This window comes from Mustela nigripes, chromosome 18, assembly GCF_022355385.1.
Source record: "Mustela nigripes isolate SB6536 chromosome 18, MUSNIG.SB6536, whole genome shotgun sequence".
Taxonomy (NCBI): domain Eukaryota; kingdom Metazoa; phylum Chordata; class Mammalia; order Carnivora; family Mustelidae; genus Mustela; species Mustela nigripes.
Genome location: NC_081574.1, coordinates 15,466,023 through 15,483,064, shown reverse-complemented (window position 1 = coordinate 15,483,064; position 17,042 = coordinate 15,466,023). Strand labels below are relative to the sequence as shown.

General features: G+C 35.8%; 1 protein-coding gene across 18 annotated transcripts in view; it reads left to right on the top strand.

Annotated features, from left to right (window-relative positions):
* Window positions 1–17,042, top strand: part of SORBS2 (sorbin and SH3 domain containing 2) — a 208,996-nt gene that overhangs the window by 111,325 nt on the left and 80,629 nt on the right. For 10 of the 18 annotated variants that reach the window (XM_059384281.1, XM_059384266.1, XM_059384263.1 and 7 more), the window contains 4 exons: window positions 3,159–3,208; window positions 8,111–8,203; window positions 13,770–13,796; window positions 14,039–14,163. In XM_059384281.1, the coding sequence (XP_059240264.1) occupies window positions 3,199–3,208; window positions 8,111–8,203; window positions 13,770–13,796; window positions 14,039–14,163 (255 nt within the window). In that variant the 5' untranslated portion in view covers window positions 3,159–3,198. The remainder of the gene's footprint in view (window positions 1–3,158; window positions 3,209–8,110; window positions 8,204–13,769; window positions 13,797–14,038; window positions 14,164–17,042) is intronic. The other 8 variants (XM_059384273.1, XM_059384271.1, XM_059384270.1 and 5 more) reach the window with 3 other exon arrangements.

Genomic DNA, 17,042 nt, shown 5'->3' with positions numbered 1-17,042 from the left:
GTGCACAGAGAGTTCTTTGATCTGTGGATTATTTACTGAGGTTCAAGGTAGTCTGCGTTTTATCATCGGTTTTCATTGTCTTGGCCCTTGTTCAATCCAATTTAGGAGAATACTTGAAATACTGTTTCTTCTAGTAGCATGCAAACACTCTAGGAATTTGGTGACTTCCTGAATAATCTATGCTTGTTCTGTAGGTACAACCTAAGACACTTTTCAAGAACAAAGAGATTAGATTCGCTTTAGTTTAAATGGTCTAAAGAGAGTTCTCGGTTGTAGATGTGTTAACGGCTTTAGTACAAATAATGGAAATAGAATCACACATTTTTGTGACTCATCCGAGAAGACTTTCGGTTTTAGGTTCTTCTGGAAAGCTTAATCACCCTGGCCCTTCTTTTAACAACTTGGAAAATGTCTTGCCTGATTAGGAAGTTAGTCATTTCACATTCTGACATCTAAAACAATGAGAAGCTTAAAAACCTCACCAATTACATTGATATGTTACAGGATACATCACTTTAAAGATGAAAAGCCCAAGGACCTCTGGCGCCTTTCTTTGTTCTTGTTTATTTTATTTTCCTTTTTGAGTGGCAGATGTTTTGTAAATATCTGCATTGGAATTCAAACAACAAATGTTGACACTTGGGTCTCTAGCCTCGTTTAAAAAAACAGTCTGATTTTTTATTAGCAGGTTCTGTATTCTGGGAGTTGGCCTTCCTTCTGTCCGATGTTTTCCTTAACGATCAGCATTATTCCGAAGCGAATGGAATCTTTGTCATTTAGCTTTAAAAAACTTAGGACAGTTTTAAACAAAACGTGTTCTGAAACGGAGTGATGATGTCAAATTTGGGACATGTTCTTCCAGTCTTCATTTTCTGGAGACTGTTTATTCCTCCTTGTTTTAGCAGTTGCCTCAGACTCGGTCACAGACATCCCCTGAGGCTTTTCTTTTCTATTTATTTTATCCATTTAAGGTTAACTTATTAAGAGTTTCGCTACCGAGAGATTAAAATAAATATGTTTGATGGAGCTTTCTCAAGGCTCCTGGACTGACCACGGCTTTCTTCCCTGACTTCACTGGCATCTCTTCAATACAGGCCATGTTAAGGCTTCCAAGGAGAGTTTCCGCATGAGTTGTTACATTTTTCTGTGTTTGGGGGGATGGGAGGGATCATGTGCCTCTTATTTGTATGCACTGAAAAATCAGAGATAAAATTCATCCTAATAAACTTTCCTTCCTAATAAACTTTTTTGAAAGTCAGTTGCCCTCGGGACTCCTGGATGGCTCAGTCGATTAATCGTCTGCCTTTGGCCAGGTCATCATTTCAGGGTCCTGGGATCGAGTCATCGGGCTCCTTGCTCAATGGGGAGCCTGCTTCTCCCTCTGCTTGCTGTTCCTTCTCCTCTTCTCTCTTTCTTTCTGACAAATAAATAAGTAAAATCTTAGAAAGAAAGAAAAGAAAAAAGGAAGTCAATTGGCCTGTGAGATTTTACTGTAAAATTCACAGTAACTTTTAGTAACTCAGTATAAGAGATGGCCTCTCCAGGCAAGAATGTGACACAACACAATGAGGTGACACAAAAACACTACATAACAAAGCTATCATCTGTAACGTTTTCAGCTTATAGCTCTAAAAAATTAATTGGAGTGACTTTCATTGCTGTGATTTTATCCATTCTCTTATCTTCACTGCTTTAGTATTGATTGAATACCAAGGTGTTAGGAATTTAATCTGTCATTTAAAAGAAATCCTTTGCCTCTTGGTTCATAATTATGTCTCCTATCATTTAAGTGCCCCCCCCATGCTATTATATTTCTCCATTTCTCGCCAACCCTGGGAGAGAAGATAGGTATCGTTGTACTTAGCAGGTGTTCACATTTTATCATTAAAATGTCACAGTAGTGATGAACAAAACCGGGCTTTCTTTCTATAAGAGGTGATCTTGGCTTGCCATATTGAAAGGAAATGATGGATAATGAATAAAGCTGACCACATGAGGACTGGAGAAATAGTCAGAAAGGATGAGAGGACAAAAACTCTGGCAAAGACAAGAAAGTCAGGGAGCTCATTGGGTGCACTTTCTAGAGACTGAAGGGAAATATATTTATCAAAAGTCCTTCTTGGCAGATCACGACAGATTTTTTTCATTTCAACCTTATCCCCACTTAACCATAATGTATAAATATTTTAAATTATCAGATGTTAGAGTGCTAATGTACATGAAAAGGAAAGTGTGGGGCTAGAGAAGTTCATGTTCATTTAGGCACAGGTCCTATTCAGAAGCAAAGGCAGAGTGCTTGGGGTGAAACAGCTCTTTCAGAGCTCTCATTCTTAAAGAACTTCTTCCCATGACAGCATGTCCCTCCCCTTTGGTCTTAGTGTGTGGATAAGTAAGAAACTCTAAAAATGGCCTAAGACAATATGCCAGGGAAAGAACTAAGTCATCTCAGATATCATAAAATAATACACAATATCTTAAAACTTTTTTCTACATCAAGCCACATTCCACCAACCATTTCTAATGAATTAATCTCAATTGTTATACATCAAACACTTTATTGGGGAAAAAACACTGTATCTAATCCCGAATCAGAAATGGATTTTGTAGTAACTATTTCCTGCATCTTAAGAAAAAAATAGGTGAATCTCATCTTCCTTGACTGTTCGCTCAAAAAGTATGTTCAATACATTGACTCAGTAATATACTGAATAATGTAAGATCATGATTTCAAATAAAATAAATTAAATAATGTTACAAATTGAATAATAAAAGGTAATGACTTCAAAGTACCAGACTACCTTCCAAAAGAGGACACTCACCAACCAATTGACCCCTTCAGGCTTAGAAAACAAAACTGTTAGTATAAATGTGAAAGAACTTTAATTTTTAACAAAATTCCCCTCGACATCCGTGAGCGGTCACCATTAAACAAAAACCTATGTTTATGTTTATGTTTATGATCATGAACCAATAATGACTGAAGTGTAACTTGAATACAATTAGAAATTTTGCCCCCTTATTAAGCCCTGATTTAAAATAAGACTAATGATAATGTGATATTAACTCAAAGGTACACCAGAAACAAGACAAAAACACTCTTTCATGATATTTTGTTCCACACATAGTGAACAGATTAATGCATCATTTTTTTTCTACAGGAAAACTGAAGACTTTAATAGCAAACCCTCCAAGGTCAAAATGAATACAGGTATGCTGTCTCTGTTAGTTTTAAACTCTTTAGCCTTCCTCTTTAAAAATCATCTTGGCCCCAAATTATTAAGTTTGGTACTCTGCTGATCTGATTAGTCTAAGTTCATTACTTAATTTCTTTGTCTTTGTACTTCAGTCCTATGGCTATCAAATGTAGAATTTTCTGTTTTGCTATCTTCTCTTACTCCCTTTTCCATTACCATATCTTGAAATTAACTCCTACATGCCCCAGGAAAAAGTAGCATGTCATTTGATGCATACATTTGAAATTTCTCACTTAAAATAGGCTACATTCATAGGCAAATTGCTCTAGTGGAAAATATTTAAAATTCCCCTTTCTATAAACACTTTATGTTAACTATGTTAACAGTTAGAGTACCAAAGCTTCATGTGAGATCAGCTTCATTAATCTAGACATGATACACGTAAAGTCATAAGCATTATACTTCATGAATGAAAACAGTGTCTCCAACTACCTTTAACAACATTGAGGTCTCTGAATTCTGTATTGTATACAATTAATTGTAACAGTGTTTGGGACACATGCTAGGTACATATGAATTTTTTTTTTCCATAGTAGAAATATTTTAACATATTTTCAGCTTTCCTCCCTGTAATTGTTATATTCTCTATCAAATAATTCTGTAAAATAACTTTCCCACTGAAATTCTGGAACCTATGTTCTAAAAAATGCTATTTCCTGTCCACGACTGATCACTGGAAAGTTGTTTCAGCCAGTTAACTCCAAGACAAAGGAGAAAAGGTAGTTCAAGACCTTTTCTTACACCAAGCTGCCTGCCTTTATGCTGTTGCTTATTATTAGCAAAATGCCCTAAGGGAGGGTTAACAATCATTGGTGGGAACCAATATATGTAGAGACATAGTCACTTGTCTTTGTCCATGAGTCTGTGGCTGTCCCTTACCAGAAACCTACAGCAGTTGACATCAGCTGGCCCAGAAAATGCAGTTATAAATGTGGAGAGCCACAGGCAAGATGAGGATATTAGACATAATAAAATATATAAGGAAGGCTTAGAAATCAAGAGAAATGATAGCCCTAGAAATGGACCAAGTAAAGGCACTGGGACAATTGGAAATATGGCTGGTAGACACTGGAAATGAAAGCAGAAATACTTTTAGGCAAAGGGATTGAAGAAAGCAAAAAGAATAGAGAGGAACAGGTGAACAGGAGAAGTCATGGTGTAAAGTCACTCCAGCAGAAGGACCACAGCAGGAAATTATATTTGCTGATTGTTCTCAGGCATCTTCCCACAGATGTATGCTGAGGCTAACTTCCCAGGATCCTTCATTTTGTGGAGCGCTGATTTGCCTTTATATTATCATGCTGTTAATGACAGAGGTATAATATATGATTATATGAAATATGCTGTATTCATTACAATGCATTCAATAATTAATCTTCCTTGTCATAGAATGCAATCCCTCATAGCAAATAGGCAAAAGGAAATTTGTACATTTGCTTAGGTCCCTGGGGTACTTGAGCCAAATTACTGCTCCAGCAGCATGAATGTAATTCTCGAAAACATGCTCTTGTTAAAAGAAGTAAGCTCAGCTCTCTATGGAATGCGAATTTGCATAGTTATTTTGCTTGTCTGGGTGAATTTACGCATGTATATGTACATAAAATATGATATTCAAACATATGCATACAAAGTCGATTAGAAGTGACTGGAACCTTTTGTTTAAAACTCGAAAGTACTACTATAATGTTGCTATAAAAACATACCACTTTAAAATATATACATATAAATATTGCTGTAGGAAGTTGAGGAAAGCATTGCTGCTCTATCTACAAAATGAAGTAGAAATTAGTTCCTAAACATCTGTACATAAAATCGGTCTTGGTTATCTACTTAACAATCATCGAAGAGATATATTACTCTTTCAATGTCCATGCATCAGTCACTAACAGGTTTTGAAAAAATATTAAGTTAGCTTTTTCATTTTTAGTCAAATGCATGATAGAAGAGCCAAAGAAATGGAATTAATTTTTTCGTATAAAAATACCTAAATATACAAAATAGCAATATACAAAACATGCTGTATTTCCACTCTTAGAATTTGTGAACCATTGTTTTCTAAGGAAAACCTTGGCTCTTAAAGAAAGGAAGGAGAGACAGGCATCAAATAATGCATAGTGTGTGATTTACCTATGAGTGTTTCCCAGCAGTTGGAAACAGCTCCTAGGAGGCCTACAGCGGGATGCAAAAGTAGACCACTTTGTAGGCTGGGGATGAGTGTGAAGGTGAGAAAAGCATCATGATTCTTTAGAATGATCTCCAGTGTGCAATACAGAATCCTCATTTTGAGATCTTAAAAAAAATGTACCTTCAAGGAATAGTAGAAATTATCAACACATAAGTAAGTAGAAACAGAATAGAATAGATTGCTCTCTCCTAGCAATTTCACAAAGGTCTCAACTTTTCGAGGGGAGCTCTGTATTAAACTGTTAATAAAAACTGATGCCCCATTCATTTTATGTATGTCTGAGAATGGCTTAGAATACAGATATTGTTTAACACAGAGATTCCTACCCTTCCTCGTTTTACAGAGCCAAGATATCTTAGTAATTTTTAGCCACATTCTCAAGCCAAAAGAAATACCTAACTGTTCTATTTATTAATTAGTAGGGACAGACAACTTAATAAGTACTTATGTTCTACCAACTGAGAAGCAATTCGAAAAAAATAATATACTCTAATAAAAAAAACAATCATTTTATTTTATTCTTTATAACCATAGTTACCTACTAATGGGATGTGTTTGTCTGTTGGACACACCAAAACATCTCAGATCATGGAATTTGAGCATACGTTGCCCCTCTCTCCTACTGGTCCAAAATTATTTTCAGAGGGTACTTTGCTCTTTGCCACAGTGGTCACCCAAACCCAGCTTTTCAAAGATGTGATATCATGTCAAGGAAGACTTGACAATCTATTACATTGAAAATGGGAACTAGCTCAGGCTAGTGGTTCACACAGTGTCTGATAGGTATTACTGTGTTCTCTTCAAGGACATAAAACAGCCTTCCCAAACCCTTGTGAATCTTCTGATGGGGTCCTGGGTGCCTCCTGGACACATTTTGGAACAATGTGTTAACCAGTGACTCTGAATCTCCTCATTGTGGAATGTTTCTTCCTCATTCCTGCTGGTTTTCAGATGTTCAGAGTTAAAAGAACTAGAAAATAAAATTTCTCAGAGGCCAGTTTCTACTTTCAACAGCCTTGACTACCCAGTCCTCTTAGACCATTGATAGCTGCTATCCATGACACCTTCACTGACATCACCTTTATCTGCAACACTCCTCCCTTGTAGCTATTTTTGTTTGTTTGTTTTTGCAGTTTGATAAAATCCTATTGATGCCTCTCAGGAAGATATCTTTAGTATTGTATGTTTCTACCATTTCTGCCTTTCTGTGTTTGATCTTTGATTTATTTGACTTCCTGTCTGTTGCTTCAAATCATTTTTCTGTATTCGTTATTGTCCTCATTAAGAAGCTGCTAAACACGTATTTAAAAAATTATATTCTGATACCAGAGTCACTCTACCAGTTTTAAGTTCTACTGACCTCACTGCTTGTGATTTGACCAATAATTAATTCAAATCGCACCTCCACACACTCTTAAATTCCCTCACTTCCAATAAACAAAGTGGTTACTTTCCTTTCAGAAATAAAGAAAAAGGGGAAAAATGAGAATACCATGTGGCAATATATAATGATCATGTTATCATATTGGTGGTTCTATTACTTGTTTTCTTGTTCTGACTTTCAAAAAGAATTCAATTTCAGTTGTTTTCATTCTGAGGGAATGAGCAAAACTATTTATTGCACATTCCATATACAAAGGAATGTGGGAATGAAATTGGAATCTGTTCATAAATAGAACATGAACCTTCTAATTTTAGAAGACTAAACTCACATCACATTGAAATAGCTGATGCCTTTTCACTTATTTTATTTCACATTGCGATTTGCATAAAGTTTAAGTATACAGATCCTCATATACATAGTATTTCAAAGTATAAAAACAATATAATTTTTTAAACATTGGTCCTTTCGATACTGTATATATCAATATTACCTTTGATTCCAAATCGGCTAATTATTTCCATAACAATAATAACTATGAGAAAATAGAGAATTTCTGTAATAATAGATGTTTCTTTATGAATCTGATATATCAAATATACCATGCGGTATAGGTTAATAACTTTTACTTCAAGAAGTGATTTCAGGGGTGCCTGCGTGGCTCAGTGGGTTAAAGCCTCTGCCTTCAGCTCAGGTCATGATCCCAGTGTCCTGGAATCGAGCCCCGCATAGGGCTCTCTGTTCAGCAGGGAGCCTGCTTTTCCCTCTCTCTCTGCCTGCCTCTCTGCCTACTTGTGATCTCTCTCTCTCAAAAAAATAAATAAAATATTTTTTTAAAAGTGATTTCAGCTACCTTTAGGAATCATAAGTAGTTAAAATACAGTAAAACCCAAATGATGAATACAAAATATGTTACCCCATAGCTCGCAACAGAGTCAAGACAGGTTGTCCTAACCCTAAAAGCTACTCGCACCGCTTATAAATTTACTATTAATCAAATTTCAATGGTATAAGCAAAGCTGAGTTCTATATTTGTGTTTTCATTAAAAAAAACCTATAACATCTTAAGTATAAAAGACAAGCATCTATTTGTAAGACCCCTGGTTTTCTGTTCCGTTCTGTTTGTTTTAGTTTGGGGCAGGTGTGAAATTTTTAGATGTCTTCCATGGTTACTAATCCTGACTGTCCGTCTTTCTCCTGGATGTCTGGCACCTTCCACTTGAAATGCATGACCGTGCATGTGCTTTCTCCTTTGCTGTGGCCTCTGCTGTGTCATTTTTTTGCTTTCAGATAGCGGTGGGTGTGCTCGCAAACGTGCTGCCATGTCTGTTACAATAACATCTGTGAAGAGAGTTCAGAGTTCTCCAAACCTATTGGCTGCAGGTATAATATCACTAACTCACATCAAATGGCTTAATCTGACCTTTCTCTCTTTCCAGAGTTATCTCCTTGGGATGATGAAAGCAGCTGTAAATACCTTTCTAATGGCCGACCAGTTCTTATTTTTCTTGTCTCAAGAACAGCTCCTATCCCTTCTGTTTTTGTTCTAAAAATAAAAAGCCAAAGGAATCTGATATCTTATTTTTTAAAAAATTGTTTAAAAACTAATTAAAAAACAACAGTCACCTGCCAAAAATGTGTTGAGGAACGACTACAAATGTTAATAACTATTTAAGTGGGTTTTTTTCCTCTCATGAGTTAAAGTAATAGAATATTTAGTTAAGATAACTCACAGGTGCTTTAGTTGTTTTTCACCTAAAAACTGCTGGGGGGGGGGGTGCGGTGGGCATCCACGGGGTGAGGGGGCAGCGGGCAGGAAAAGGGATTTGCAGGAAAGTGAATTGTTATTAATTCACTTCTTCGCCAAAGGTCACACAAAAAAATGGGATCAAATATTAGTTTTGGAAAAGACCTTAAAACATCTTTTAATCTAATCTGCAAAGACCCTTCTAATGTAAATTTTTAAACATCTTGGTCCAGTAAGGAGGAGCGCCTACCCACAGATATAGATAAATCTGTAGAAAGTAGTTGGGAGTGTGACCTTTCGGCCTCCCCTGATGTGTGTCTCTTTATGACTTACACCGGTGGGTACAGTCTGCACTGAGAGGGGTTACTGATACGAAGGATCAAAGGGAACCCAGCAACCCCCACGACCTGACATAGGGCTATACCTTCTCGTGACTGATTGGTTGGTTGGCTGGTTGGTTAGTGGGTGTTTCCTTGTTTTTTCTTTATAATATTTGTGGGTTTGGGAAAAGTTGGAGAGAGATAGTGTTTAAATAATTTTAATCTACACTGTGCCTAGCAGTGTCTTTTACACACATAAATTTAGTAGTTAATTAATACTGAAGATGTCCTTGGTTAAAGCCCTGTTGATCCTAGGCAGCCACGTTGAGGAAAAAAATAGGCTTTCACGTGTAGAATTCCCACCCTTACTCACCACCACCTCCAGTTCACAAATGGTTAAATACCAGTCCAGGTGGTTCCATAATACAGTGCATTTTAAGAAACAAATTACATTGCAATGTGTATAGTATGATATCATTTTGGTTAAGAAAAATCTCTCTATATGTTTGTTCGTGTGTGTATGCCCATGGGAAAATGTTAGAAAAACTCAAATGTGGATACCTGAGGGAAATGGGAATGAAGGAAGAAGAAAACAAACAAACAAACAGATTAAATAAATAAATAGAATTCTAGGGCCAGCAGGTAGCTGGAATGCCAAACCACAAATATCATTGAAATTTCAACCAAGTAAAATTCTGTCCCAAGCTACTCGGATGTGGACCCCTTTGCGCGTCCCATTTGGGAACATGGCACTATTTCAACAATGCCAACTTGTTATGATTTACAAAAGTAACCACGAAAGAAATAACAGTAGATTGAAATAGAGATCGCCATTCTGGAGAGTCAAAACTAGAATATCAATTTCATTTCACTCAACTTAGTGGAAAAATTGTAATGCTTCAGAATCAAAATAACAGAAAAGATTTAATACTTTAGGAACGTGAAATAATCTTCAGTAGTAAAAGTAGGTAATGGCTCTGGACGATTTAAACTTTTGTATCACTAGGAGTAAGACCTCTAGAGAATGAAGTCCCTTGAACTTTGTTTATTGTTACATGAGAAATGGATCTCTTTTGTATTAATTAGACACATGAGATATGATTCCCTTTGCAAGGAAGTTTTAATTACATTTTGAAGAAAATTATATTTTCTGCCTCTTTATGTCTCTTATAGTATGTGGTAGCCTTCACAAGAACTTATTTGACACAGTGTCTTTTTGTGAATCAAAGGGGAGTTAGTAAATATTTACTACATCAGATATTATTAAAATAAAACAACCTTTAAGCAAAAGACCACCTCCACAAAGGATTCTCAGCTTCCCTCCATCCACCCTCAGGTCACAAAGTCAGGACGAGTCATTGATTATTTATCCCTTAAATCAGTGTGTCTTGGTCAACTCTTTAGGAGTAAAGTCCCAATGGACAATTCATAGCATACCCTGATGTTTTCAACCTAAGCTAGAACCACAGCAATGACTATGGTGACCATTTTATTTTACCAAAACGCTTGTCAGTCTAAAATAACACTGATTTGGTGGTACACTATGGTGACTGAGTCCGGCCAACACCACCCATGTGTTTTATACATGGCCTTAGGAAATGTCATCTGTTTGTACCTCAAGTTTCTTTTCTTTAAAAAAGAATTATTTGTCCTTTTCCTACCTCTCTAAGAACTTAATCATTTCCCAAACTCACAAGGATTTGTCATAATTCAATAAGAGTAAATGAAGAAAATAAATAAAATGGCTTATCACAGTACTTAGAAACACAGTAGGCATTCAATTAGTTGAATTAATATGTTCAATTAATTTTTGCAAAGCATTTGAGCTCTCTAAAGAAAGGAGCTATAAGCATTAAAATCATCATAATTTTCGAGAAAAGTATAGTTTATAATGTGTAGTATAGCATACCAGTTAAGAGGCATTTAAATAAAACCTCAGAGTAAAGATTACAATGTAACAGGTACCACCAACACAGCTACATAAAAATCATAATGTTGGAATCATAAAATCAGAAAGGACCTTTGAGGGCCTCCAGCCCCATCCCCAAACTGAGTCAGGAATGCTTTGCCAACTTCTGCAACAAGTGTCCACCACTTTCTGTCTGGACATGGGGAACATTCATTGTATCAGTGAAGACCGCTTATAGTTTTTAATTCTCACAGACAGTATTTATATTCACATGCAAAATAGCCAGGGAATGATAAATCTGTCCCATTTATTCACTCTTGAATTTTCAGAGAAGCAATGACCATCAACTAAGGAATACCAGAAATCAAAGCCTCTGATCCCTAGGATTTTCACGAGTGAACAAGAAACTGGGCAAAACCATTTTCACCATGAATCTGCCAAATCGTTTACATGCTAGATCTGTTTTGTTTTGTTTTGTTTTGTTTTGAACCAATGTTCTCTTTACTTGACATGGTCCCAGGATGCTTTCTGTCACCTGCTCCAAGCCACACTTGTCCTCCCTCCCTAAGCTTTCTAGGCAGAAATTAAATAAAAGCAAATCTATGGTGAATAGTATTCATGCGGGATGGTATTTATCTTTCAGGGCCTCTGAAGAATTATAATAAAATAGCAAATCAGGATTGGGCATATTAAATATATAAATATGCTAAATATATTATGTTCATATCTATAAAAAATTATATAAATATATAAATGTATTGGTTAAATTGAATATAACTGGTTTATGTTAAAAAAAAAAAAGCAAACATTGTACATGTGAGTATCCTTAAGAGACCACCCACTTAAAGGTAGACTTTAATCATTAAGACTCATTAAAATACAGGTTCATCCTGAAGTTTTAATCCATGGCTGTTTTTTTCCCTTCTCCTTGCTCATAATTCTACACACTTGTGTCTACCATGTTAATCAGGGCTCAGTAGAGTTCATCTATATTATTATTTTTTAATTTGAGTATAGTTTTAAAAGCTCACCATTCTTAATATGTCATATTTCCTGTAGCAGAGGTACAGTTTCATTTGGAAATCCTGGGCCCAGTACAGGGGGAGAGAGAGGCTTCTGGTGGAGCTCAGAGTGACTGTCCTCTGAGTCTCACACTTAATGTTTACCCCACTATAGTTTTCATAATCTCCCATATGGTCACCAGTAAGAAGAAACAGAGCTGCCCCCTCCACAAACTGTCAATTAAAGGGAGTTTATTTCAAGTGTCTTTCAAATCTGCTCAATCAATATACCTTCCCCCACTACACCACATCTGTACCCCTTCCGTGCCCAGCACATACCCACACATCCTTCCTTATGAGCTCAGTTTATCAAACTAAGAGTGAAATAAACTCCCTATTCTTAAGCAAATAATTATAAGATAAATAACAATAATTCATGCTTCTTCCCCTTTCAGTGCCTTTCCCTCAAGTCCCAAAATGTGTTCCTTGTCACAAATAGTATGTGATGTGCAGGTGGTCAGGACATCTCTCTCCCTGAGTGCTCCAAAGCAGAATTCTAACGATTGTATTGCTACCCTTTTTGTCTTCTTTATGAAGTCCTCATCATTATTTAAGTGATAGAGAATTTCCATCACTTCTGCTTACATTAAATCTTAGAAATAGAGTCCAGTAAGCATTCCACATATAACTCTTGAAAGTTATTTTTTACTTTGCAGTACCCATTTTATTACTTTGATTTTGAATTCATTGGAGATAAATTTTGCTAAATTAGCTATTACCATAAAGGATAAAGATTTAATAGTGTTCTCTAACTCACCTGAGCTGGAGACATGGTAATGTACTCTGTACGAATTCACATTTCTTTGATTTGGAAAGAATATCAAATATTTGATCTAAAAATCAAACTCACTTCTCAACTCATTTTTATCACTCCAAATTCATGTGTTTAGATTTCAAAATATAAGAAAGAAAAGGACGAGTCCTTTCATATGTAACATTCATGTTCTATTAGGCATTGAAATACAGCAGTTTAATCATGGTCTCAGGGATCCTGCGGGAGGAGTTCAGGATTGGACAGATCAGCCTGGATGACCATGCTTCATGCTTGGTCCTTTCTAAATGTCAGGCTTTATATTTCTATGTGAAGTTGGCCATGTGGTAATAAAGAGCCAAACAATGCCAACAGATTACCTCAAGTGTGCATAGGTTACGGAAGATTCTTGAATGTATAATTTGAATAAAACCAATAGTCATTGAGTCTCTTTCCAACTGCATTATCAAAAGCAATTTATTAATACCAGAACTCATTTTCCACAGCTTACCACAAGACAATGGAATATATTGTAATAACTCTTTTACATTTGAATACAAAATGACTTTAAAACGGTGCTAAGGAGAAAATTCAAAGTCTGGAGTAGAGAAATATTTGAAAATATCACATAATATGGTAGAAACAAGTACACTTTCTTAAAGTACAAAAATGAATTGCAAGCTACAAAAAATCGATTACTATCCAACACAGGAGTTGTGTATGGTCAGTAACACAGGAGCACTAGAAGCTAGGTACCTGGTATTGATTTAATGCTTGGAGAAAATCATCACTGCTTACAAACTAGATTCCTTTTGATCCTTTAATTTGGTATTTTAAAATTCACACATCCAGCTTGGGCAAAAATACGATAGAATTACGTGGTTGCAATATTATTGAAGGAAAAAAAATCAGTGTTTGTCATATGTGTCAATTACATAATTACATATTTTATTTAATGAATGATACTTTCATGGAAATAAAAATAAATGCACAAACCTCCCATTTAGTACATTTGAGTTACTTTGAGGCTTAGAAATGAGATAATGTTTGCAAAAAAAAAAAAAAAAAAAAAAGTGGATGTGGCTTTTTGCCAAATGGTCTTTACTGGATTATTCACTTCTTTTTCCCTAGTAGTAATGTCAACATTTCTTTTTCTTTTAGGGCGTGATTCTCAGTCACCAGACTCAGGTACAGAAAAGCTACTCTGAATAATCATTACATTTGTTGTGAGATTTTCTTAACATATTCGTAGTCACATTGTTGACCTCATAGTAAACTTTAATTGCATATACGGTTATGTCTATTAAACTGAATTTAATTTCTAAAAACAAATCTTCAATTTTGAAAATAGAAATAAATTTTACCCCCTAAAAAATGTTAAAAGTGAACATAGATATTTTTGTATCCAATTTGTTTTCCCTTAATGAAAGCTTGGAGATCTTACAATGATCGAAATCAAGAGACACTGAACGGAGATGCTACATATTCCTCTCTTGCAGCAAAAGGTTTCAGAAGTGTTCGACCAAACTTACAAGAAAAAAAGTCACCAACTCAGGTAATCCTGCACACTCTTGTCTATGGTGTTATGTGAAAGCAACGTTTTTAGACTGTGCCCTAGACCCTTTCTCTAGTAACAGGTGCATATTTGGATACCTATTTTATCTTTAATGTTTTGGGTTTGTATTTGTATTCCTTGCCAACCTTATATTTACAACATAGAAGACATGTTTTAAGTTTCAAAACAGGTTTTGTGGGGTTTTATTTTGAATTCAGCTCATAAAAGTAGATCACTTTCTAACATACTGTTAACCATATTTTCTAATTTTTATAAAGCTGTTAGCTGATGTTTGGATTTCAAAGTTTTGAGGTCAGCAATATGTTATTTATTCAATAAACATAAATCATGCAACTGTTTATTATATTAACTAAAAGAACACTGTGTTGGAGATATTAGCAAAATGGTGTCCCAAAGATGGACAATGTTATTGAAATAATGTGACTAAACATACAGTACCTATACCTCAAAGTCTAAAACTATGCATATACCTCAAGGCCTAAAAATATGTCAAGAGAACACATGTTCAGTTTTAACATAATTTTCAAGAATATAATGGAGACAAACTTCATAATGTATTCTGTCTAAAAACTATTTTCTCCCAGAAGGTAACTATTGATAATAAGTTAAAATGCATTCTAAACAGAATGAAAATGATCATTTAATCTAGTCAATAAAATGTTTAGAATAAGAAGAAGGTACGCCATTGCTTTACTTTCTTTAAGGGTAAGGTTGACACTAGTTTCTACAGTTACTAACTTTGACTTTCTCTCTGTTTTTCCTTCAACATTATTTCTCTCTCCGGATGTTTTTGGCAATCCAGGCACCCTTTCCACCACCCAGAAAAGAGAGCTCTTGTAGCTCTTTGATAACCAATCACCAAAAGTGTGACATTTTAGACCAATTAGTAACTAACACACAAACTCCCTCCTGTACAAAGTACTCTACTAACAAAAAACCTCTTGAGGGAATTATGTATTCTCATGACGACTCTAACCAGACAATTGTATATTCGGAAGAATCTAACACAACTGTGTCGTATACACAAAAAATCACTAACCCGCTACCAATAGCTGCCAGCACTGGTCCCCTACCAAATGCTGATATCAGCACTCCATTTCTACAAGAAGACTACACACAAGATTCTCAGACTCGAAGAATTTCTACATTGAAACTAATCCATAACCAGGATCTAGGAAGCAGTGTCCACTTTAATACTCCACAGTTCTCTCAGTCTGTGGAAGTCCCTTCATTTCTCAAAAGGCCTTGCTCACCACCCCCTAACCCAGTGCCTGAGATACACACAGCATCTCTTTCTATTCAGATAAATCCCGTTTCAGGACATGATCCTGAAAGCCACAAACAGCTACCTGAGCTTTCTCCAGAGACTACAAAGATACCTCTTCCGCAAGAGAGACAAAAATCTGCAGTTGCTGCGGCCTCCCAGTCCTCAGACTGCCGGGTGGTACATTACACTTTCCAATCTCTTCTTACAGGTGTTCCGTAGAGACCCTAACTCTTTTGGTTTGGGCTTCTTATATAACCTAATGCTTTGTAGTTTCAAGCAGGAAGGGAAAGGAGAAAGAAACCATCTTCCTCAACTTTCTAGTTAAAACCCCACTAAATTCATCAATAAATTTCTAGGTACCTTTTATTTAAAAAACAGTAATATATATCAATATATGTTGTATATGTATGTAGACATGTACACACACAGATCTTTTATCCAGAAATCATGTTCCAAAATTTCTTCCTTCTAAGTATTTATTAGAAGTCAATAATGGATTGGTTACCCTCGACGCTGCAAACCACTTCAGTGCTCAAAGTACTTTTAAGTTTTACAGAAATATATTTTTTAAAGATTTTATTTATTTATCTGACAGACAGAGATCACAAGTAGGCAGAGAGGCAGGCAGAGAGAGAGAGGAGGAAGCAGGCTCCCTGCTGAGCAGAGAGCCTGATGTGGGGCTTGATCCCAGGACCCTGAGACCATGACCTGAGCCGAAGGCAGATGCCTTAATCCACTGAGCCACCCAGGCGCCCCTACAGAAATATTTTTATGCCAGACCTCTGAGTACCTAGATTTACTTTATTTACATATACCAAGTCTCTCAAAATAATTAGCAATTATAATTTATTTTGGCAGGAAACATGTATCTTAATTCAACCAGTGCTTATTTATTCCTTTGTAGCTCAGTATTTATTTTCACTGAACCTTGATCAATTCCCACTTCTTAAAATTTATTTCAGAAAGTATATTCATCAATCTTCAATTACCCAAAGAGTTAGGAATTAAATTTTTATTTCCATGTAAGTAAAATTTTCTCATAGTGTCATTCTGCTGACATTTATTCATCATTTAGAAGAGAAATGTGTTCTTGATTTCTGCACAACGGCATAGTGTTAAGAGCATGAGCTTTAAGGATAAACAGATTTCAGTTCAATTCCAACCCTCCCCCCACCTGTAAAGCAGAAACCTTAAGCTTAGATGATTAAAAAGACAAATAGGTGATTTCATACCACTGCTAAAATATCTCCATCAGCTAACTGTGACAGGCAAAATTAATTCACTAGAGAAAGTTCTTTGAATTAAGGTAATATCTTTGGAAAGCCTCCTATAAAATATGACAATAATTATAATAGCAACTAACAAATACTAAGAGTTTATTATATACAGGTCCTGTTATAGCTTGTGTGTATTTATTAATAACTTCCACAATCTCATGAGGTAGGGAGCAAAATCAAGACACTACAGACAGGGTTCTGCCAGTGTCAGGGAGTAAACTTTTGTCTGGGGACACCTGCCTCCAAGAAACAAGGGTAGGAGAAGTCATAGCAACACCATTACATTAACAACTTGGGTTACTCATCTAGCATAG